This window comes from Pteropus medius, unplaced genomic scaffold (assembly GCF_902729225.1).
Source record: "Pteropus medius unplaced genomic scaffold, Ma_sr-lr_union100, whole genome shotgun sequence".
In the NCBI taxonomy this organism is placed as follows: domain Eukaryota; kingdom Metazoa; phylum Chordata; class Mammalia; order Chiroptera; family Pteropodidae; genus Pteropus; species Pteropus medius.
The window spans coordinates 10577558-10601251 of NW_024350924.1; the positions used below are offsets into that span (position 1 = coordinate 10577558).

The 23694-nt window shown below is 45.5% G+C and overlaps 2 protein-coding genes and 2 long non-coding RNA genes across 7 annotated transcripts in view; 2 read left to right on the forward strand and 2 right to left on the reverse strand.

Moving 5' to 3' along the window:
* The first annotated feature begins 504 nt into the window (after positions 1–504).
* LOC120585163 (uncharacterized) lies at positions 505–1133 on the forward strand. Its single transcript, XR_005648260.1, has 2 exons — positions 505–726; positions 838–1133. It is a non-coding gene; the product is annotated as an uncharacterized LOC120585163 (long non-coding RNA).
* A 1883-nt stretch (positions 1134–3016) lies between these two features.
* TXNIP (thioredoxin interacting protein) lies at positions 3017–6612 on the reverse strand. Its single transcript, XM_039841418.1, has 8 exons — positions 6084–6612; positions 5532–5604; positions 5266–5413; positions 4945–5047; positions 4550–4806; positions 4284–4440; positions 4020–4171; positions 3017–3890 (listed from the first exon to the last, which is right to left on the reverse strand). Exons 1-8 carry the CDS (start codon positions 6331–6333, stop codon positions 3855–3857), a joined length of 1176 nt encoding a protein of 391 aa, XP_039697352.1. The 5' UTR covers positions 6334–6612; the 3' UTR covers positions 3017–3854.
* A 5231-nt stretch (positions 6613–11843) lies between these two features.
* Positions 11844–23694, forward strand: part of LOC120585168 (uncharacterized) — a 37661-nt gene continuing 25810 nt past the window's right edge. The window contains exon 1 of one of the 3 annotated variants that reach the window (XR_005648265.1): positions 11844–12032. This is a non-coding gene — a long non-coding RNA (uncharacterized LOC120585168). Of the gene's footprint in view, positions 12033–15412; positions 15521–21774; positions 22139–23694 lie in introns of those variants that run through there. The other 2 variants (XR_005648264.1, XR_005648263.1) reach the window with 2 other exon arrangements.
* On the reverse strand, positions 18857–23196 carry HJV (hemojuvelin BMP co-receptor). 2 transcript variants are annotated; one of them, XM_039841437.1, is made up of 3 exons: positions 23034–23196; positions 20643–21205; positions 18857–20148 (listed from the first exon to the last, which is right to left on the reverse strand). In XM_039841437.1, exons 2-3 carry the CDS (start codon positions 20970–20972, stop codon positions 19525–19527), a joined length of 954 nt encoding a protein of 317 aa, XP_039697371.1. In that variant the 5' UTR covers positions 20973–21205; positions 23034–23196; the 3' UTR covers positions 18857–19524. The 2 variants fall into 2 exon arrangements, with proteins under 2 accessions (XP_039697371.1, XP_039697370.1); XM_039841436.1 differs by lacking the exon at positions 23034–23196 and adding an exon at positions 21596–21732.

Sequence of the window (23694 nt, forward strand, 5' to 3'; positions counted from 1 at the left end):
ATGCCTGGGAGTGAACTTAGCGAGATGGCAGTGGCGGTGGTGGATACGCCTCCTCGTTTATTTTGGGTAACAAGCATTTTACTTGCTACTGTTCTAATACTTCGCATATATTTTTTAAATCTTCACAATAATAATCTGAGGTAGCAACTGTTATTATCTCCCATTTTACAGATCAACTGGAGCGTGGAGAGGTTGAACGAGGTGCCCAAATATAGCTTGTTAAGTGGTAGAAGTAAGATTTCAATTGAGATAGTTTGGCTCCAGAGTCTATGTGCTTGTCTACCACCCTATGCGTTGGAAGGCTGATCCTTGGACTTTTTCTAGGCTATAGACTTATCTACTGGGCCAGGACCAGCAGCCCTGGATGGATCTGCAGCCGTCTCCCAGAACAAAAGTTTCTGCTCTCCCAGCCTGGAACTATTGAGGTCATAGTGCTCGCTTGGTACATGTGATGAGTCATCAAAGGGTCAGTAAGATGTTTTCCTTATCCACCTTATGCATTCCATCACCTAGGGGTGGTCCAAGGAAAGAGTGTGAGGAAAAGGTCTGTATGCTGTTGAAAGAGCTGGACAAAAGTCCCTCCTTCACCCCTCTCTTATCCTTTGGCTCCCATGTGATTGTTTTTCTTTGTTGTTGACCAGGTGCCGGGGCAGCTCCTCTCCCCACGCTTTGCCTCCCAATGCCTCACCGAGTCACTGCACTGTTGTGTTTCCAGTCTGTCCAGAGGTATGGGGGGAGCCAAGGACCTGCCCTTTTCATGCTCATTTTACTTTCTCTAGCTCTGTTCTCTCTTGAGATAGTTTTCTTTCTGTTTTCTCTCAAATCTTCCTGCACCAGATTGGACCTAATGAATAAATGATACTAGGAACTGGATCTCCTCTAATGGCTAGACACGTCGGTTACAGCTCTTGAAAAATTAAACAGCATATGAGAAGAGCATGGGAAAGGAAGACCCACAGCAAAAGGAAGTCCAGAGCACAAAGGGGCTTTTTGTGCTCTAGGGAAGCGTTTCCTCTGGGTGAACAGCTGCTGATTTCTTTTCTCAGGTTTTGCTGTACTGTTCGTTGTGCTAGTTTACTAACCACATGGAGATTATGAAAGTTAAACAAAAATAAAAATTCAGTCTGTCGGTCTCAGTAGCCACATTTCAGAGCTCAATAGCCGCGTGTGGCTAGTGGCTCCTGTATCATCTCAGATATGGAACATTTCCATCACCACAGAAAGTTCTATTGGGCAGAGCTGGATTTGAGGTATTAGGGGATTAGGAAGGGATGCCTATGTTCTGGCCCTTCCAGGATCAAACCTCTAGCAGACCTGGGTATTATCTACTGTCTCCCAGCCGTCCCCTTCTCAGATCTAGTATGCAAACAGCCAGGCTGTGCGGTCCGGGATCTCTCCATCCCTTCGTCCCGCCCTCTGGCATGTTCTTGTTCTCGCTCCATCCCTCCAGACCCTGGAAAGCCAGCTGCAGAAAAAAACTTTTCCATCAACTTTGACCTAGTTTCCTGGTCACAGATTTGAAAAGGGGAAGAGCCACTAAATTCTTGAATAGGTAAGAAAGAGGAGGCAGAGGCAAGAATAAAGGTGAGAGGCACCATGGCAAGAGAGAGCTAGAGACTTTGACACCTTTGTAAGGAGAAACTAACAAAGAGAGCAGGGAAAGGGCAAAAGAGCTACTGAGAATGGCAGACACAAAGATTTAAAGCGGAAAAGAATTTTTCAATTTCACTCTGTTCAATCCACATTAATTTTATGAACTTCCAGGAGTCTGTGGTTTGGAATTAGCATGTAGAGGTCCACAGAAAAGCCAAACCCCACATAAGGGCCAGGAATAGCTGTGTTCAAAAGTTTTTTAATGAGCTAGAAATCAGAAAGTATCTTAACCCCTGTCATCTCAGGGTTTCTCATCCTAGGCACTACTTTAGAATAAAAAAAATCATTTCCATTAGAGGTGGAATTGTGGTATCGATCTATTGTTTTTATCCTACAAGGAAGAAATATGAACTGCTGAAGCATACATAACCAAAGGGATGAGGGTGGGGTTGAATACTCAGCAAACATTTACCAAGTTAAATGTGCTTGGGATAGGAACTGTGGTAGAAACTGCAGTGATAAAAAATGTTGGCAGCCTGCAAAGAGTTTAATATTTGTAACTCTAAATCCTGATAGTCCTAAATGATCCTTTGTCTATAAACCAGATTTATAAAATATAGAACCATCAACTTTTCCTATCAAATCCTCACAAACCTTGTTTCCCTGTTATTTCAAGCTCATTAAAAATGAAAGACCAAAACACCTCCCTCACACACTCCGAAATTCTAAGACTTCAGTAACAATTAGCTGTGGATGTATGTGGAAAGCTAGCTTAGACCACCAGATCTCGACTAGTTCTCTGGTGAATTGGAAGAGACTAAATGTAACTCAAACTCCTTCCCACTTCACCTCCCAACCCCACTGCCTAGAATCATTAGGGTTGCTCGACAATGTTTTTCAAAAACAAATTGTGAACTAGAGGAAATGCTCCTTTAGGCACATTATCAATAACTTCTCCAGCACCATCTCTCAGACAAGAAAACACAGTTTTTATCATTAAAAAATTTTTATTTTTTTCATTTTTTACAAAGAATACCCCTACCTGCAGTGAAAATATATCCGGTTAAGTACAAAATATAGTTTTTTATCATACAAAAAGATACACAATTAAAAAACAAACTAAACCACCTTCAGCCCACACTTTCTCAGGAAAGGGTGGAGCTCAGTGCTCTGACACAGGACAGTGAAGAAAGTGCTAAGGCTGAGGGTGACTGTCCCAAGTGCTAGCGGCCGCAGTGAGAGGGTCTGTCAACATCCCCAGGCTCCTAACACTGGGCAAGAGGGGCCCTTGGAGCTCGTGAAGCCCCGCCCTCGAGTTTCTTATGGCAATGTCCGGAGGCTCTGATCCCAACGTTGGGGGCATCTTGATCTAGAGTTCCTCCTTAGGTTTGAAGAAGTCACAGTGGGCAAGGCTGATAGCAGCAACCCTTCTCATGTAATTAGAGTGTCAGAACTACAGAATTCTGTATACTGGGACAAAGTCTCAAAAGTAATGAATAACTTTTTTTTTTTTTGTCCTTGTGCTTACCCCTAGAGACATAGACCAGCTTTAGCTTACATTTGAGATAGAAATTTTTTTTAACAGGAACTAAAGTGCTAAAAACATCACCTCAGAATCAATTCCAAGGAGTCACATGAAAAGAAAAACACATTCTCCCACATGATGTTTGCAACAGGAGAACACAGTGCAATAAGGCTCTAAAAATGGCTTTTAAGACCTTTGGTGGGGCAGTTACTACTGCTTTGAGCCAGATTAAAGTACATTCTAAGCAAGAACAACCTTAGGGTTTCTTCCCTTGAATTCACATAGAAAGCTCTCTCCAAAGTCCAGACCAAATCAGCCCTGTTTTCTTTTTGTGTAAGTGTATAAAGGGCAACAGTGATTTTAAAAACCTCCTTTTCCCCCCCAAAGTTTTGGCCATGATTTTTTTTCCCATTTCCCCAGTTTGCTAAATTGGCTCTGTTCCACATAGCACAAGGTCGAGAAGAGCTGAGAAAATGGGATGGGCCAGAGTTTCTTAGTGTGTTTTTAAACCCATCCAAGCAAACACCCCGATGTCACAACATCTCACTGGCCGAGGAAAAGTGCACACCCTTTAAGGCTCAGGAGACTGACTACCTGCTGATCACCTCCTACACCAGGGAGTCAGAGGCTGGGGTGGACCCACCCCTCACTATAGAGACTGTTCAGTCTCTGAAAAAGTCTAAGTCCAGGAAGAGATGCAAAGAAACAGTACAGTTGCTTCTTTTCTTCCACACGCTCACTGCACGTTGTTGTTGAGGATGCACGGATCAACCTGGGAAGAAGAAAGAAAGGAACATTCAAGTGTTAGAACTGAAAGGAAACCACAGTTTAGCAAGCACCTCCAAGTCAACTTCCTATAGAAGGCTTGGGACAAATGTAGTGGTAAACCGACAGTTCTCACCTCAGTGTAAGTAGGTGGTGGCATGAACTTGAACTCGGGAGCATACATAAAAATTGGACTGTCTTGAGAACCATCTGTGTCATCTAGCAGAGGAGTGGTGGGGCTCTCCAATCGGTGATCTTCAGGAATGATATCCATATAGCAAGGAGGAGCTAGAGAGGAAAAGAACAGGGATCAGAAGCCTGGCCAGGAAATGCCTGATCGTCACAATTTCACAAACCCAAACGGGCCAGAAGAGAAGACGAGACATTAGTTCTGGCTCACCTTCAGGGGTACCAGGGATGTTTAGGTCTACCCAACTCATCTCAGAGCTGGTCTGGCTGGCCATGCTGGACGTCCGGCTGCTCAGTCCTGACCTGCCGCCAATCACCAGGGGCAGATCGAGAATGATCTTCTTGGAGCCAGGAATGCTAACATAGATCTAGAAAGGAAGATGGAAGTTTGTTAGGCAGGCGGTCCAGACAAAACATCACTGCTATTTTGCTCTTTTGCAAGATGAACCATCTCTTTCTCCAGCCTCACCCACTCACCAGCAAGAAATATTCAACTCGAAGGATGTTGCAGCCCAGGATAGAAGGCCTGATCTTCTGTACCCGAAGGCTCTTGCCACGCCACGATGCACAGGTTCCCGAGATAATGTGATTGCCTCTAACTGACGACAACTTCTGCGTCAACACCTTGGTCTGGCCGTTGGCAAGGTAAGTGTGGCGGGCTACAATGGCAGCTTTGGGAACCACAATGCGGGAACATGTATTCTCAAAGTCGGCATGGATGGAAATTTCATCACCTGGCAATGTGAAAGAGGAAAACGAATGCTCAGTACAGAAAATGACTTCTCTTCTGTCTGTCTCCCAAACCCACAGTCCCCGACTTATCAGATTACTGTTTTAAACTCTAGGTTTTTTTTGTTGTTTTTTTTTTTTACCTTCACAGAATCCTTTTCTGTCAATTCGGGCAGAGACAGATACCCGCCCATCGGGAATGAACATGCAGGAAACTTTCTTCTCCTTTTTAGCAGACACAGGCTCCTATGTAGAATGGGCGGGGGAAAAGTGTTTTGAGAATTTCTAGAGACACTTTCTCTGCATCTCTTTCCTTTCCACTTCTCGCCCAGAGAAGGCAGCCCCTCCCCCACCCTTTGATGACTCAGGACTTGATTCCTCGAGGTGCTTCAATCTAATGCCCAAGACCACTCACTGACTTATCCCTGAGCCCCAAGAGAATACAATCTTAAAATGAACCTCACCCTTAAATCAGGGGTGTTGATATCCACTATATCCATCACTTCAAAGTTTTTCTTTGTCTCTTGCGTTGGCTGGCTAGGTCGATCAAGGAAAGCCTTCACCCAATAGTCTACACGCCCGTACTTTCCTTTGAAGGATGTTCCCAGAGGCCTGTATTAAGTTAAAGGAAACAATTAATTTAAAAATTCTTCCAAGAACACTAAGTGATCACACAGGGGAAGATTTTGAGAGATAGAGAAGTCCAAAGATGTGTTTAGCCGATACCTACCCCTGAGGAAGCTCGAAGCCGAACTTGTACTCATATTTGTTTCCAGGTCTCATGATCACCATCTCATTCTCACCTGAAGGGAGAGAAAAGCCATTAGGGTTTCTTGTTACACTGAAAATGCATCCGTGTGATAAGGAATTCTTGTGCAGCATACAAAGTATTGCAGTACCCCAGTTTTCATCCCTTGCGTTCTTAAATGAGAAATTCTGATGCGTTGGGCGAAAAGTTGCAAAGCCCCACAATGTGAAAAATTAAGCTACTATCATCTCAGACACTAAACTTGCAAACTAAACAAGACACTAAACTTATACATACACACGCAAAAAAAAAATCTTTAAATAGCTAAGTCACCATCCCGCGGGATGACCTTCAAAGCACAGCACCGTAAGCACAAATCACCCTTTTTTGGGGGTGGGGGGAGTTTGCAAATTAAAACCGAAGAGACACAAGGCAAAACTCAAAGCACTCAACCTGAGCAAATATGTAATACAGGCTCCACTTATTCATTTCCATTCTCTTCTCAAATCAGCTTCCACCTTCTGGACCACTCACCTGTTGGCTGGTCTTCCAGGAGAAGCGTGTCTTCGTGGCGCAGGTACTCCAAGGTCTGTTTGCACTGCTGGGATCCCTGCATCCAGAGGACTTTGGCCATTCCGCAAGCCAGGACCCTGACAGCTTTGACTCGAGTGACTTCACACACCTCCACTATCACCCGGCCAGTCACCTTCTCCCCACTGCTGTACACCTTGTCAGGCTCGCTAAAGACCACCTCAAAAGACTTAATCTTCTTAAACATCACCATGATTGGGCTGGGTCAGCTTAAGAGTTAAATACGAAAGGGCGGAAAAAAAACAAAACCTCAAATCCGAGGACCCCTCGCAATAATTTAAAATTATTCCACTCGTCAACTCTCTACTCAAATTTCTGAAAAGATGTCAAAGCAACGTAAGCTGCTGGTTAGGCCAAGGAATCTCAAAAGTAAAAAGCAGCTTTCCTTCCCTCGGTAGCTAGAGGAGCGCCCCGAGTCTCGGTCAGCTGCACCCCATCCGCGAACAGGAAAGAGTAGTTCCAACCACGAGCCGGAAACTGATCTATATAGTAGCCGGCCCTGGCGGCGCCACGCGAGCGCTCGCCCGGAGGCTCGTGCTGCCCTCGTGCACAGCCCTCCCATTGGCTGCCCGCGCCTTGTTTACCAGGAGCCCGGCCAATCAGCGAGGCCGCAGCGGCGCGTGGACATGGTGTGCTCCTGGCGGGGAAAATGGTTGTTGTGCTTCGCTGCCCGGCGGTGTGGGCGCGTGCGGGGGGAGCACCGAGCGGCTTTCCTGGGGTGGGGTTGGGGAGGGGGAAGGAAGACCTCGCTGACCCTAAAATGCATCCTGGGCCTTGGTCCCCGGAGGGCGTGTGCGGGTGCCTCTGGGCTGGGAACGTGCTTGGGGGTTAAAGGAAAATGCGCTTCTGAGAGAATTTCATGCCTCGCCTTAGCCAGGGCAATTGATTTAGAGGCGCCCGTTTATTCCCGGCTCACGAGTCGCAAGTGGTGTGAAAAAACAACCCTAGAGCTCCAAGAATCCTTTAGGATCGGGCAGGGGACAGAGAGCGCTGTTGTCACTGTGCGGGAAGATCCCCTTTGCCCTTCTCTTCGCACCTCAAACAAAACCAAGCAAAAACCTGCTGTCTGAGACGCCAAGGAGAACGGGTCACAAAATTTAAGCCTCTCCAAAGCCCTCATTTGGGCAGCGGGTGTGTGGGACCGATCGGCCCTCCCCCTCCCTTCCCTCTTGCTCGCGCTGTTCCACACCCCCTGTACCCTCGAGTCTGTTCTCTCTGTTCTCTGGAACGGAAATGGTAAGGGCGTGTTCACATCCTGTTGCTTATCCCCTCATCTTTTCAGTTTCTACCTGCAAAGTTGGGGAACACTTTGTTTATGTTCCCCCAGTCGCCTCGTGATCTCTTTAGGCTCTGACTATCTCTCACTGCCTGCTCCGGGAAGAGGGGAAGATGCTACACCCTTTTCACTTTCTTTGTGATTTACTTTCACTCTTTCTTGTTTTCAACCCCTTTCCAGCTCAGAATCAAACGTATGTACCTAAATCTGTAGCCCACAGCCTTAGTTAAAAGCAGAAAAATTCTCTTGTTTATTACCAGTGTCAGTGGGGAGACGGCTGTGTTCCTGTTTGAAGGAAGAACGTCTCTCTCTTTTGATAATTTTTTCTTAAGCCGTTTAGAAATTGGTAAGAAAGGAAGAAGATGGGTCACTAGAACATAATACGTTCAATCTAAAAGAGCCCCTGTCTCCTCCTGTGTTGTCATTTGGTTCTCTATCAGATGGGTTTTCCCTTAGCTGGCCATGAGATCCCCAAGAGCTGACTCCTGAGAACTTACTCATAAATGCACTAAGGAAAACTTGTATGCAGAGATACAAGGATTATTTCCCCTTTTCTTTGATTTCTGAGCTCCTCCTGTTTCTGTTTTGGGGCATCAGCAGATTATTACCTTATTTTTTCTGCTGGAAAGAGGAAGATAATGTCCTCAAGATTGAGATGGGGAAGTAAATAAGCATTAGAATATACAGAAATCCTACTCTCTCAGCAAAAAGGCTACTCATAGCTGCTAAGGATCCTTCTTCCTCTCCCCGAAACTGGGTTGACACCCTAAGGCTAACAGGTTACTACAACTCAACCCCAATGTTAAGCAAGCCCAAGAATCAGGCATCAAGACTCTGTTGGAAAACACACAGACCCATACACAAACACACACCGACTTTCACCGACAAAAAAGGGAACATGTTGATCCTTAGGGTGTGTGGGTTTGAGGCGACACCCATGGGGCCTGAGTTGTTTTTAATCTGTCAACAATATTGATTGAATTATCTGGAGCAGGGAAGGTGGGACTTGCACTAAAGAAATTTTTTAAATTCAAAATGACGGCTTCTCAGAGAAGTTTTAGTTTTGAAAGTGCATAAATATGAAACACCAAATTGTTTACAAATACGCAAATTGATATTGTTAAACTGTGTGATATGTAACTATGTAAATTTGGAGGAGGTAGGAGGAGGGATATGTCAGAAGAAGGGAATGCTGATATTAATTGGGCACATCTATGAAATACTGAATGTTTTTGAGCTTTAAAAAATGTTAATACAATTCTCTCCTGCTCTAAGTTCCTCTCTTGGGCTCCAGTTTCTTCTTTCTTTCCCATTTTGCAAAATTCGGTACAGACCACTTGTTTGCTGTGTTATGCCTGGTTTCCCTTGAATGCCAAAAATCTATTTTGCTTTGGCAGCAGCAGCTGCCTACCAGGCCTGTAGCCAAGGCATGCTCTGAACTGCCCTGCAGACAGAGTTGTTTACGACCTTTCACCTAATAGCCTGGTATTCCGATATAAATCTGTTCCCCGATTCTTCTTTCCAATTCCTGGGCCAAAGGAAGAAAAATCTTGAAAACTCCTATCCTGAAAACAGGGTACAGACAGGGGTGTGAGGGAGAGAAAGGGCTGGGCCAGGAGGAACAACAAAGTAGGGTTAAGTCCAAGAGTTTTGCAAGTGAGATCACCTTTACCTGCTCCTCTTCAGTCCCAGTGCCATTAAGAAACAAAGTGGTGACTATTGTTTGCTTTGGTGGAGGTGGCTGGACAGTAAAGTCAAAGCTTTCAGGGAGGGAGGCGCCCTCAGCGCTGTTAGTGGTCAGAGGACAAGGAGCTGGTTGCATTTCTCTTTTCTTTAACCTCTAGCCAGACAAACATTTGAGAACTCTGAAGACTCAGTTCCCGAGTCAAGACAAATCCTTTTCTTTATCCTTTTAATCACTTCTGTCACCTCCACTCTTCTTTTTCACTCTTGACCGTCACCCTTTCCATTTCCCCCCAGAGAATGTCAGGTTAAAGGCATTTCAAATAAAGGTTTGAAAGGAAACGTGAAATTGAGACAGCTCAACTGTGTACGTGCCTTCAACTCATAGATAAATAAGAATATATTAATAATTGTATAGCACCTTGAGTTCAAAGTGACTTTTTTTTTCGTAATTTTTGAGCACCTGCAATGGACTGTGTTATATAATTATCTCACTGATATATATATATATATAACTTCATCTGTCATGTTGTTCCAGAAAGGATTTAAGGTTGAATTATTCATTTAATTCTCACAATAACCTGGTGACACAGGGTTGATTAAGTTAGGCGCAAAGGGTTAGGTAATTTGCCTGAGGTCACAGATTTTGTAAATAGAGCAAGACCGAGAACCCAGGTGTGTCATATCTAAAGTACTGTATGTACTTTTCCCAAAGTGTTGTCCTGCCTCTCAGTGCTTTAACACATCATATCTCATTTGATCTCCACTGTACAGGATTCAGGGCAGGACATAAAACCTTAGTCTTAAAGGTGACTCTAGCAGTCTTAAAAAACAAACAGTTCCCTTATTTTATTTAAATGACCTTGCTCTCCAACATAACAGCTAGTAACAGGTGGAGCCACCCAGGATTCTTAATACTTAATCCAGAGTTCATGTCTCTAGGCTGTTTTGTGAGGGCATTTTTTTTTTTTTTTTTAGTTTAGCTTTCATTATTTAAAATACTTCTCTGAACAGCTGGAGGTGGGGGAGAGTGGGGCCTGAGTAAAATGGGTGAAGGAAGTCAAAAAATACAAACTTCCAGTTATAAAATAAGTCATAGGGACATAATGCACAGCATTGAGACTATAGTTAAAAGTACTGTATCACCTCACACCTGTCAGAATGGCTATCATCAATAAATCAAAAACCAGCAAGTGTTGGTGAGGATGTGGAGAAAAGGGAACCCTCATACATTGTTGGTGGGATCGCAAATTGGTACAGCTGCTATGAAAAACAGTATGGAGGTTCCTCAAAAAATTAAAAATGGATATACCTTTTGATCCAGCAATTGCACTTCTGGGTATTTATCCAAAGAATATCAAAACAATAATTCATAAAAATCTATGCATGCCAGTATTCATGGCAGCACAATTTACAATAGCTAAGACATGGAAGCAACCTAAATGCTCATCGACAGACGATTGGATAAAGTATGGTTCATATGTACAATGGAATATTACTCAGCCATTTAAAAAAAAAATGAAATCCTACCATTTGCAACGACATGGATGGACCTAGAGGTTATTATGCTGAGTGAAACAAGTTAGACAGAGAAAGATAAATACCATATGATTTCACTTATATGTGGTATCTAAGGAACAAAAAGAACAAACTAATCAAAAACAGACTCACAAAAATAGTGGACAATTTGGTGACAAAGGGGAGGAGGGTTGGGAGGCTGGGAGAACGGGGTGAAGGGTTAAGGAAGTACAAATTAGTAGTTGGTAGTTGGGCACGGGGAGCATGGCAGAGGGAATGCGGTTAGCATTAATATGATGATGGCTAAGTGGAGAGCCGGGGGAGGGAGGGAGCAATTGGGGGGATCATTTTATGAACATTATAGATGTCTAACCAATGTACTGTATACTTGAAACTAATTTAAATAAATTTATAAAAAAATACTGAATTGTATATTTGAAAGTTGCTAAGAGACTAGATTCCAAAATTCTCATCACAAAAACAAAAATTCTGTAATCATGTATAGTAGATATTAACTAGACTTACTATGTGATCATTTCATAATATATAAATATTGGATCATTATGTTGTACACCTGAAACTAATATGACATATGTCAACTATACCTAAATAAAAAAAACCAATCAACCCTCATCTGGAAGACCAAATTTCATGTTTATTGGGTCTATTTTTCTACTATGTTGAGGAAAAGTATGGAGATCTAGAATTTGCCCATCTTCAGGGAAAGCTGGAGAGAAGTGATGAATGAATTTGTTCAAAAGTATTGCAGACTCACTTAAAATACTACTTTTTTCTTTCTTTCTCTTTCCCTCAATATAGCAAAAAAGCTTTATTGTTTCAATTTGGTGGGAGCCATGGAAGAGGGCTCCAGGGTGGTTAGAAGGCTTCCTAGTGGTTGCAGGGAGAGGCTCAGGCACAAGGCCAATGCCAGGGGGATGGAGAGGAGCCCCTCAAAAGCCTCTGGGCTCCAAAGGCTCGTAGTCATGCTTGAGGGTAAGCCTTTCCAAGAGATACCCCTCCGGCTGGGGGTGGGGGGCGGGGCAACCTGCGGAGATTGGTCAGGGGGTCGCCCATCTTCATGTCCAGTTTCACCTGCTCCTCTAGGAAGTGGCTCTCCTGGAAGTCGGAGTTGTGCTTCTGCGCGAGCAGAACCTAAGGCGCGCAGATGCCAAGGGGCCCGGTTCGGGTTCTTTTCCGTGCCCTTGGCGACTCCATGGTATCCTGAGTTTCACCGCACTCTTCCTGGCAAGGCTTCTGCAGGTCCTGGAAGAGGTGCGCGGCTGCCACGCTGGTTTTGCATCTTCAAGAGACCTTGGGCGTCCCCGCGCTTCTCCTCGGCCAAGTGGGGACAGAAGTGGCCTAGGCCTTGCAGAGCCACGTCGCGGCGGTGGAAATAGACGCCCAGAGAGAGGCAGGTAGGTGTAGGAGGCCCGCGGATGCAGGTTGACCAGGTGATCGCCGGTGGCCTCCACCTCGGTGAAATAATTCTGACGGATTTGAGAGCTTATGGCTGTTCGGCAATAAGAGTTAAGCTAAAACAAACAAACAACGAAACAGTGTTGGTGGGTCTCGGAGGCCAAGGATTGCTGAGAGGTTGCAGCGTGGCGGGAGGCTGGAAGAAGGGGCGTCCCTGGGTCTGTTCCGTCCAAACTCTTGAACCTAGAGAGATCCAGGGGACCGTCGAGGGCGCTGCCAAGGTATTTCTGAAAGTTGCCTTATTACAGTAAAAAAAAAAATCTTAATACCTTCTCATACTATCGCCACGTCTGTTTTCTTTACTATCAAATTTTTTAAGAGAATAACTTAACAGCGCTTTCTGTTGACAAAACTTGTTCCTTTGTATTCTGGCTTCTCTTGCCACTGAAATGGGTTTTAAAACCTCATTCACCTTGACTCTCATATAATCTATTATTTATTAAAAGGTTTTTTTATATTTTTATTTTTTCAATTATAGTTGACACACAATAGACTCCCATATAATTTAAAAACTGCCATCTTTTAAAAATTTAAACATCCGTTAATGACTTTTGGACTTTATTCTTTTCTCCTTTGCTCTCAATTCCTTTTTTCTACGCCTCCTGAAAGCTTTTCTCAAGGACTTTTTTTTTTTCCCCCTTTAAGCTTTGCTCTTCAGTTTGCCCATCTGTACATCACTCGTGTAAAATCTATCCTATACTTTTAATCTGTCTCCAAAACTCCAGCAGGCATCTCAGATTTAACTTGTCCAGTCTGGAATTCATAATCTTCCTCCTGTGCGCAAACTCAGTTTTTCCCCTTGTTTCTTTCGATGGAACCATTCTACATTCCCTTGGTTATAAAACCCAGGAATTGCCTTTGATTTCTTCCTGACATTCCCCACATCCAGTCAACTGGCAAATTCTGTAGAGGCCATCTTTCCAGTGTTTCTAGAATCTGTCTCATTTCTTATTCCACTGCCACCACTCTGGTTCCTGTCCTTGTTCCTTTTGCCTAGATTATTTTAACTGCTTTTAACTGATCTTTCTGCTGTAATCTATAGACCGTGACTAAATGAATCTAACAAAATTGAATTCCTGTGTGTTCCTGTGAGATGCCAAAGCTCATTGCTTAACTGAATCAAATTCAGATGCTTCATCTTGGCATTTAAAGCTTTCACAAACTGGCCTCAAGCAACTTCCAGTTTCATTTTCCACTACTTCCTCATATATGTACCCTATATCTCAGCCAAATCTGGTGGGTACTCGGTGTTCCCCTAATATATCCTTCTCTGCGTTTGTTTACGCATTTCTCTCTACCCAGAATGCCCACCCTGCCTCCCATCTCTGCCTTTTGAAATCCTTCCCACTCTTCAGTAGATGGCCAAATGACTTTTCCTCTACGAAACCTTTCTCGATTCCCAAGCTCCTCTCTCTCCATGCAACCAAACAGAATTTCATTCTCTTTTGAGTACTCCACAGCAGGTTGTTTCTATTTCTCGCATTACGTGTACATTACCTTTCCTCTCTTAGATAATGAATTCCTAGAGAGCAGGAACTGTGTCTTTTCTTTATCTTTGTTTCCTTCACGGCATCTAGCAGAGTACATTTCATAGAGTAAATATATTATTAAATATAAATTGAATTGATAGATGGGGTATGTGTCTGGAGTCGAATGTGCCACTAATTCAGAACCTGGCATTGTTTCTTATTAGTGTTAGGCTTTAAACCTGAACCTCAGTTCCTTGTGCTATACTGTAACATGTATAACCAGACCCCTGTGGAAGCCTATGGCCCAATTATGTATCAGAGCAAGGGTGGCAAAGGGGTGAGAAGTGATGACTTGTTTTTCTGTGAGGGGAAAATTGGACGGCGTTGACATTTATAAACATGAGGGAGACTGGGACATTGTGTGCTTAGCCCAATTTTCCCTTTTCTGAGAAATTCTTTCTTACACAATTCAGTCATCCAGTTGGCTCAGCCCTGCCACCCAGTGGGTAAGTTAATGTACTGTCGAGATCCTTAGTCCAAGAATTGTCTCAAAAACCCAGAAGCTTTTCTGAGACCTGAAACTTGACCCAAACCGCTCCCCTGGGTGCCGAAGATGATTCTTTAATCACGAGAAAAAGAAGTGCAGGAAGGATTATGGTGTTCATGACGCCGATGGAGAAGAGAGGAAGAAACTACACATTGAAACAGTTTTTTGTCCAGACTGACATTTAACAATCCTTTCTTTATTAGCAACATTTCTAGAGTACGTAGAGCCAACTACGCATGTGTGTTATAAGGCACTTGCACAAACATTTGATTCTCACTAGATAGGCAGACAGATGTTTTGTAGAACGTATATTGCGATTCAGAGAGGTCAAGTGACTTGCCTAAGTTCACACAACTAGGACAAAATTCATCTGATTTATGGTTCAAAGATCTTTCTAGAGCATCTCCGATTCTTAAAAAAGAAATCTCCTTTGTAAAGATTTCTCTGATTTCTTCAGGCAGACTTAGCTGTCACCTTCTTTGTATTCCCACAGCGTGTAGGACATACTTCTATATGTGATGAGTATTGATCATTTAGCTTGTAATGATCTGTTTTTCTGTTTGTTCCTTCCCACTAAACTGAGCTCCTTAAGGGTAGGAACGATGTTGTCTTATGGCCTGGCGTAGTTTAGATGCTTCAGAAATTCTAAAGAAGGGTCAAAAATCAATCCATAGGATTACGTTGGCCTGATCAGCTAACGTGCAGCATATATAACCCATGCTCGTGCTTCTAGTTTTGGTTTCTTCTCTGACGCCGGTGGCATTCCCCCTGGCTGTAGGCTTCACTGTGGTAGAGGCAGGTCAGTGACCTCCAGAAAGAGAAAATAAAACCATGGCAGAACATTTTCTATTTCAGGTGCTACTGTTTTAGCAAAGGGCCTTTCAGTTCTTGGCTGGGATGAGGTGGGGGGAGAGGGCAAAACGAAGAGAATGATTAATTTTTTTAAACATCTGACTTAGGTAGTTTCTCTAGGTAAGAGAAGAAAAGTGCGGTATCAAAGACTGATTACACAGAACCCTTGATATTAAAAATATTAGTTCTTTGAACCAGTAGCAAGGAATGATTCCAAAATAGCCCACAGTGAAGGCACAATCTAATTGTCCTTCCTGATTTTTCTTTCACTTTCTAAAAGCCCACCCTCCATTCACACACAAATTTTATCTTAGGAAACATATTTAACTTATTCCTTCCTGTTAACGGTTGGGAGGATGATGAATAATTTGGTTTGGCAGCAGGCAGACAAATTGAGGAAGGCCTTTTGTTTTTGAATGTTCTGCCCTCTTTTCCTCCCCTTAGTGCTGGCGGAAGTTTTTGTGGCATTGATTTTGAGAACCATAATTACCAGACCATGGAAATGATCTTGTTTCCTTGAGTAGAAATGTGGGAAGGAACTTGCCATGAAGTATATGAGGTGAGGCGAAGTGGGCAGGGAGGGGTTGGGTGGATCTGAGAAGTGGTCGAGGTGGCCACAAGTTTAAGAAGTTAAGGGAGAAAGTTCGAGAATGGCCAAGGGAGAAGTACCTTCCCTTTTTAAGATCAAAACAACGTAACATAATATAGTTGAAATCATGTAGTATTTAATGCTTAAAATACTCGGGTCCCTCTACTGAGATAGTCTCTTCCAGTTCTTTCAGCTTTTTTATCTGGTATTTACTTCGTATTTCTAAACTATATGTTTCTTCTTTTATTTCTTAATTTAGAAATATTAGACATATCTACTTTTTTCGTAATTGAAATTTTAGGCGTTTTTACATCCCTGTGTTCCCTTTCTTTTTACCTCATTCTCACAATAGTTATATCACAATATTGGCTAAATCAGTAGTCGGCGTTACATTATTATCATTGTATAAATGATATCCATGTGGAGCCAAGTAGTGTATTTTGATTCTTTCATATTTTGAACAACCCTTTGTTTGTTGTGAAGTTATAATAATTTATTTAAACTATTTATTAGTTTACCATGCACCTATCTTCGATTTATTCCTGAAGTGCCAATTCTGCCAAATGCTTATTATTTTCTCTCAGATGGGCAACGTATCAGATAATCCCAGATTTTCTTTTTCCTGGAAACTTGACCAATCCCCACTGGGTAATTCTTTTTAGTCAACAACGCCACCTGCTGACTGTCAGTGGAGTGGGAAGACAAAATTACGAGGCACAGGATTGATGGTTTTAAACAAGAAAATGCCCTTTCTTTGGTCTCTGACCTTGAGAATGAACGATTGGGAGGAGAGTATGGTTCTTGTGATAGAAGAAAGTTTATATAAAATCATTAAATATTCTCTTCCCTTGCCCTGTCATCCCCTTCCTTTCTGTGTTTTCCTAGAAGAAGGAAAGTCTGTTCTAATCTTTCCTTTTTATGCTATGGTTACTCTGAGCCTTTGTCTGATCCAGCAAAGGAAAAGGGATGGATGGGCTACCCATCAAAAAAAAAAATGATGGCTTCATTGGGTACACATGATGTATGATAAATTGCACATATTTAAAGTAGGTAATTTCATGGGTTTTGACATAGGTATACCCATGAAGTTGTTGCCACACTCGGGATCATGAATATGTTACTCTCAAAAGTTTCTTTATGTTTCTTTGTCAACCATCCTCCCTCCCTCTACCCATCCGCAGGCAACCATTGATCTCTTTTCTGTCACTACATATTAGTTCACATTGTCTATAATTTTACATGAACAAAAGCAAACAGTATAAATCCTTTCTGTTGTTTTGTGGCTTCTTTCACTTGCATTGTTTTGAGATTCATCATGTTGTGTGTATCAGTAGTTTATCTCATTTTATTGCTGAGTGGTATTCTGTTGAATGGATTTACCACAGTTGGTGCACCCTTCACCTGCTGATGAACATTTGGTTTGTTGACAGTTTTTGGTTATTACAAAGAAGACGGTTATGGACGTTTGTACAGACATATGTAAACATTTCTCTTGGGTCGATACTCAGGAGTGGCATGTTTAGATTGTGTGGTAAGTGTATGCTTAGCTTTTAGAGAAACTACCAAATTGTTTTACAAAGTCGTTGTACTATTTTGCATCCCACCAGCACTCGATATGGTCAGTCTCATTCTAGTGGGTGTGCAATCTTTTCTCATCGTGGTTTTAATTTGACTTGCATTTCCGTCATGACTAATGATGTTGAGCCTCTTTTCATGTACTTATTTTGAGCTACCCCTTTTTAAATACTCCATCGGTAATAGGGCTAACCCTAAATTTGGGCAAAGGAAGCGGTGTTACAGGACAGGTGTCATGAACGAATCTCATTCACCAGTTGGCTATGAAATTCTTTTTAACTTACTTGAAATTCCTCCACCTGAGGGATAAAAATTACTCTTTTGTTAAGAAAACCAATATGAGGTGCAGTTTCTCAAAAAGATGTTTCAAGTTAGAATGCCTGCATGACCTGTAAGTGAAGGGAGAGCTCGAGATATTTTTCCCTCCCGTTTTCTTCTATTAGATTGTTTTCTAGATTAGCTAAAGATCATTTCAGAAACTAAAGAGACTGTGCAGAGTGGCTGTGGTCCTTCGAGGAGGTGGAGAGAAGAGAGTAGGGGCTGAAAAACTGCAAAAGTAATTTGAAATGGCAGACCAGGCAGGACACCCTGTCCGGGGAGCACAGCGCAGTGAGGATATGTGTCCCGGGGGAGTGTGGGCAGATGTGTGACACCGAGAGAAGAGGGGAAGATCAGTGTCCACGCATGATTAGATCAGGAGGCAGGCCCTAGACAGTGGAGTCCCTGAAGGGGAGGGAGCCTGAGACCAGAACAAAGGAGAAAATACTGAACATGAAAGTTGCATCCTCCAAAGTTTTGTTCAGAGCAACACTGTTGCTTTAGAACATCCTAGGCTAGAATCCTCTGTCCTCAGCCTTCTCTTGTACACACTGGAGTCCTTCAACTTTGCCCTGCCCCCACCCCCCTCAGCTCTCCCTTTTGGGATTCATATGACAAGAGAAAAGTAGCTTTTGCCATCGCTCTGTCTCCCTTTTCCTGCCCAGCTCCACAACCTGAACAGAGAGCTGTTGTTCCCTTGACAGTGCGGTGCGCTGGTGAAGAGCAAGGCTCCATAGCCAGACTGTTTAGTTTCTGGCTCTGCCATTTATTAGCTGTACCACTGTGGGCAAGTCTCTTCATCTTCCTATGCCTGTTTCCTGACATAAAAACAGAGATGAGGATATTAACTTCCTTAGAGAGGTGCGAGCATTAACTGAATTAATAATTTAAAAGTATTTAGAACATTGCCTGGCTGGTTTTAAGCTCTCGATAAATGTTGGCTGTTAACTGAATTTAAATTCCTTGGCCCATTTTCGAGGCGCTTTGTGATCAGGCCTCTGCCCCCCAGCTGCCCTCCTTCTGTCACGTTACTTCTTGTCTACTTTTTTTGAGTTTTGCTGGTTTCTTCACTAAATCACGAAGCTATGGGAAATTCCAGGTGGTTTCTACCACCTGGAAGGTGCTTAGCAATCCAAATCCTACCCAGTCTTCAAAGATCACTTCGAATCCCATCTCCTCCATTACCTCTTATTACGTATTATTTCTTGAGTTCTCACCGACCACCTTCCCATCGGGATTCGCAGTATCATAGAATTTTGTGAATAATCACACACCCATCCCTCCTTCGTGTGAGTCAGTTATGTGTCCCCCACCAGCCCGTAAACTTCCTGAGGGTAGAAGCAACGTCTGGTGCTTCTGAGCCTTCGTTCAGTGGAGTGAGTACATTGTCTTTGCATCTGTCAAGCATCTGTAAAGAGATTCAACAACAGAGGAAGATGTGAAGAATTCATAGCTTTAATAACAGTTTAGTTAGGGGTGGGGATGATAGTTTCTCTCCTATCTGTGCCATTCTCCAAAGGCAGAGATTCTCTTCACTTAAGATCCAGACAATCCCCATTGCATTTCTGAACCAAGAAAGCAGACCACATCTTACCCACATATATTCATCAGACAGGTTCTTTTCCATAATCATCTCCTCCTCTTTCTAGCTTCCAAGAGACAATATCATTTGATTTTGAGTTTCTTATGGGTAACGATCACATCTTCCTTTTCGGTTTTTTCCTTTGAAAAGCTTCAACCCTTCAATTTTCTGCTGATCATCAGGACCCCTATGACCTCTAAGCTTGTAGGGGTGAACTCAGGAGTAGAGGGATGGGAATAATTTGCTTCCTATAAACAAGACTGGGGGAATGGTCGAAGAGTCCCTACAGAGGTCTGGAATGCAGAAACCTTGCCCCAAAGCCTTATTCTGTGATCATTTCACCCCTGGACTGCAGCCCGATTTGACTCCAGGTAAAATGTCATTGTTTCATGTGTCTGTCTCCTGGTCCCCACGTTTCCTTCAGCGATTCTTTATGTTCTTCCCTGCCAGTCTGTATCCCCAAATCATTTCTAAACCAGTCCTGGGCTTCCTGGCCTAGTTATTGAATGCAAAGCCATAGAACAAAGAGCCCACAAAGGAGCGGGGCTGGGAGGGTGGCGGAGCAAAGAGGAACCCCAGCATCTGAGGGGAAGAGATGCAGCTTTTCTAAGTCTGGCAGGAAGGCCCGGGCATCCTCCAGAGCTGCCTGAGCTGCCACAGTAAAGTTGGGGTCACCGGAGATTAAAACGTCGAAGACACAGGAGTGAAAGTAAGCGTCTTCGACCGGCAGCCCCTTCTTGCACAGCCGTCGGGCAGTATCAATGCTTACAGCGCCCCGACGATTGCGCTCTGAGCGAGAGAGTCGCTGACTTGGGGGACACCCCCCAACACAGAGCTGCAGGTCCTGCTCAGCTGAGAAGGCCCTGGCCACGTCCTCCGCCACCTTGATGGAGAAGGAGAGCTGCCCAGCTGTCTCCCGAATGATTATAGTTGTGCCGATATAGGCAGCTCGGATCTCCACGTGGCTCCCGGGGTTAGCGGTGCCAATGGACAGACTTGCGCCCCCGGGTCGGTCACCTCCATTGATAGAACCATCTTCAAAGGCTGCAGGAAGATTGTCCACCTCAGCCTGGTAGACCTTCTGGTCAATGCATTCCTGCATATTCTTAAATATAACGGTCAGCTGTGAGGGCAAGAAGGAAAACAGTTCATTTCGGTCCCCGGGTACCTCCACCCCCCGCGCCCCCAGTGACAGTCAGGGATCCCAGAGAGTCCAGGCTCAGCGTGGCCCTCACTCCCCCGTCTTTCCTCCTCGTGTCGTGACACGGGACTCCACCGGACTCGTGCTCGCTGGACGCTCTCTCCCCCTTTTCATCTTCGTCCCAGCAGCTCCCACAGAAAGAAGCGCCCCCTTCCGTAACCCCACCCCGGGGCTCCTGGGCTCTCCTCTCCCCAGCCTCTCCTCAGGGTTTTCTGAATTTGAGTGACATCCGCACCAGAGGAAAGTGGTTTCCAGGAGCAGGCGTTTGGTGGGGGCGATTCCGGGCGTGGGGGCGCTGGAGGAGGGGAGGGAATGGGGGGCGTGGCCGAGAGGTCGTGGGGACGGGATGCGAGCGGGATGCGAGTGGTGCCGCGGGGTGACCCTGAGAGGATCTGGGGGAGCAGTTGCGTCCTGACCTTCCGGGTGGTGGTGGCGTTGGTCCCCGATGCCACGGGGAAGCTGGTGGCCTGGACAAATAGAAAGTCATTATCCAGCAGGGGCCAGGCTCCTTGGACGCGGCAGGTGTGAAAGTGGTGGTGGAAGCTGCGCACGTGGGGGTCCCCGAAGGAGGCGCAGTGCAGGAAGCCCGGGGGGCGACCGTGAAGTCGGGAAAACCGGCCCTCGTAGTCGCAGGGGTCCGGGGCCGCGGGGCCGGAGGCGCCGACGGGGCCCGCGCCGGGAAGGACGGGGCCCCGGGGCGGGGGCGCGGCCGTGGGCCCCCGGCGCGAGCAGTTGTGCTGGATCATCAGGTCCTCGATGCCGTGCACCGCCGAGTGGAAGGCCAGGTCCCCGCGGCAGGTGCGGGCGGTGCGTCGAGTGCAGAGCGCGTAGGAGCGGAGGGCTCGGCAGAGGCCGCCGGAGCCCAGCGCGCCACCCCGGCCGCCGCCCCCGAGCGCGCCCGGCGAGCCCCCACCTCTGAGGCTCAGGGTGGAGGACACGTACTCAGCATTGCAGCGGAGGATCTTGCATTGAGAACTGGCTGAGGACAGAAGGGAGAGGGGTGTGAGACGGTCCCCAGGTCGCTGCTCTTTTGCAGGATGCTCTCCCGAGTCTCACCAGGGGAATTCCGTCCGTTCCTAAAACCACTGCAGGCCTCCCCTTGTGCCCAGCCCCCAGCTCCTAGTCCTGCCTTCACTCCGTTCTGCCAAATCCTGCTAAATCCGTAAGCCCGCCGGATCTCTTCTCCCTGTCCAGCGAGATCTTTCCCATGCCCTTCTCCAAGCTGAATGGGAAATAATATATACCCGTTTGGGAGTGGGGCGCGTGACCCCTCCGCGCCCGTCTCTTCACTCACGCATGCTCACATGCCCGCCCCCACAGAGCGGCCTACCCTCTAGAGCTCCCAAACCCTTCCCTAGCCCGTCCTTACCATATCCACAGAGAAGCAGCAGGAGAGTGACCGTGCTTAGAGTTGGGGGACCGCCATGGGGGAACCGGAGACTAGGGGACCGGCCTGGATCCCCCATACCTATCCCGCCAGGTCCCCCCAGGCTCCAGTTCTTTGCCGCTGATGGCCCTCCTACCTAGTGAATTTTGACCGGTCAACCTGTAAGGGTCTGAAAAAAGAAAGTTGGCCGGGCATGGGGAGAGAGAAGAGTTGAAGATTGTTCGGGATGATGTGAAGAGAATCTGGAAAGACCAAGAAAAGGATAAGCAGCAGAGAGTTGGAGGAGAATGGGGCTCCCCGAACTGTACGTGTGGCTGTTAAGCGTCCGTACCCTGCTCTTGTGGCCACTCTCAGGCCCCTTATGCAATACCTCTGGGTGGGGGTGGAAGGGATGTCGCGTGGGCTGGAGGGGCACAGTCCACCGTATTGCCCCATTCTGAGCTACCAAAGAGCAGAAATGTCAAAAAAAGGAGGACTCGTGCGGACCCGTTCGATCTCAGTCACCCCAGTGGGCTCCCCAATAGAGTAAGTATCTGACAATACTTCAGAAACATATCTTTTATTTGCTTCTCCCCATCAGGAAGGGATACCCTCCAGGGGTCATTCATTTCTTTTTGTGTGTGTCAGAATTTTCAGCAAGGAGTAAGGGTGCAATACCCATTCCCTCAGTATTCAAATGAGAAGGGCACCCGTTTCTTTTATCTGTTCCAGAGAACTGCAATTATAATCCCTCTCTCATGGAATAATGGGGTGTAACCCAAGCATGCAAATCAATATTTGCTTGATATGAGTCAGCAGTTCTTGAATATTTTCAAACCCCACTGAAGAATCACTCTTTCCATTTGCAAATTCAGTTCTCAGTCTTTTGATGAGGACAGGGCTTGGGGAGGGGCTAACTCCCTCCCGCCAGCTCCCCTCTCTTGGGGTAAGGATATGATTGGGGGAACAGCCATGCAGGAGGGAGAAGAAGATGGCAGGACTAGAACTGTGGGGAGAAATCACGTATGACAAAGAGTGGCCACCACCCTTGGAAGCCCAATGTGGAGGGCACTGCTAAGCAGGGCCAGGGTAGACGAATATCAGTGAGTAATCGTCTGAGGCTAAATTTGGCCTTGGTGAGAAAACCGCAGACGAGGGTAGTGGGAAACTCCTCCTAACGAAGGAGCCTTCATCAGAAGTCTCGAAGTAACAAGGTGAGGAGAGGGCTGAGACAGCAGAGAGCCAGAGGATCACATTTCAAATGGCCAGAGGCCCGAGGCCAGAAAGAAATGAGACAGAAGAAGTGGAGGTTGGGGCACCTTAGCATGGAAGAGATCCTGGCTTTTGGACAAGAGACATCCAAGTAGATGCTGCAATTTTATGAAAGTCTAACTTCAGTCCAAAAGCTTATTAAAAGAATTGCAATTTCATTTTGACTTACTGTTTCCAGAGGTCACACATTACTCTGATATCCAGTTCTCCAGCCATGACTGCCTACACTGTGGGTCAGCTCCAGTCAGGGGATCCCCCGTCTCTTTCTCCATGTCTCCTCCAGGTTCCCAGACCGGCCGCAATCTCAGTGAGGTCAGGGAACCAGAGAAGGTCTGCTGTGGGTGGAAAGGGGAGTATATGGCTGGCCGGAGTACCGGACAGCTGAGCGGGGGAGGGAGGTGGCTACTGAGTTGACTGTTTTAAAAATAGCTAAGTCCAAAATTCCAGGAGTGTTGGGGGTAGGGTGTGGGAGTGGAGAGGGTAGGAGGATTAGAAAGAATATGGAGTGTAAGGTGCCAAGTGGGGAGAGTGGGGGAAAGAAATATGGCAGGCAAGTCAGATATCTCATTCCAGCTTATACGATCTAGTTCTCATCATTGCCTACTCCAGGCAGCCCTCCAGCATAGTCAGTAATGAGCTCCCGGCCTTCTAAAATTAGAGAAGGCAATTGTATACTTTTCGCCCACCACTCTCATCCCTGCTTTACTGAATGTGAGTTTAGTTTCTAAAGAACATACTTAGGGGGTAGCTGACTTTAAATATGGTCCATAGCAGAGGTAGTTCACAGCCCCTCCCCCATCTTGGCACAGTATTTCAAGACTGAAAAAGCC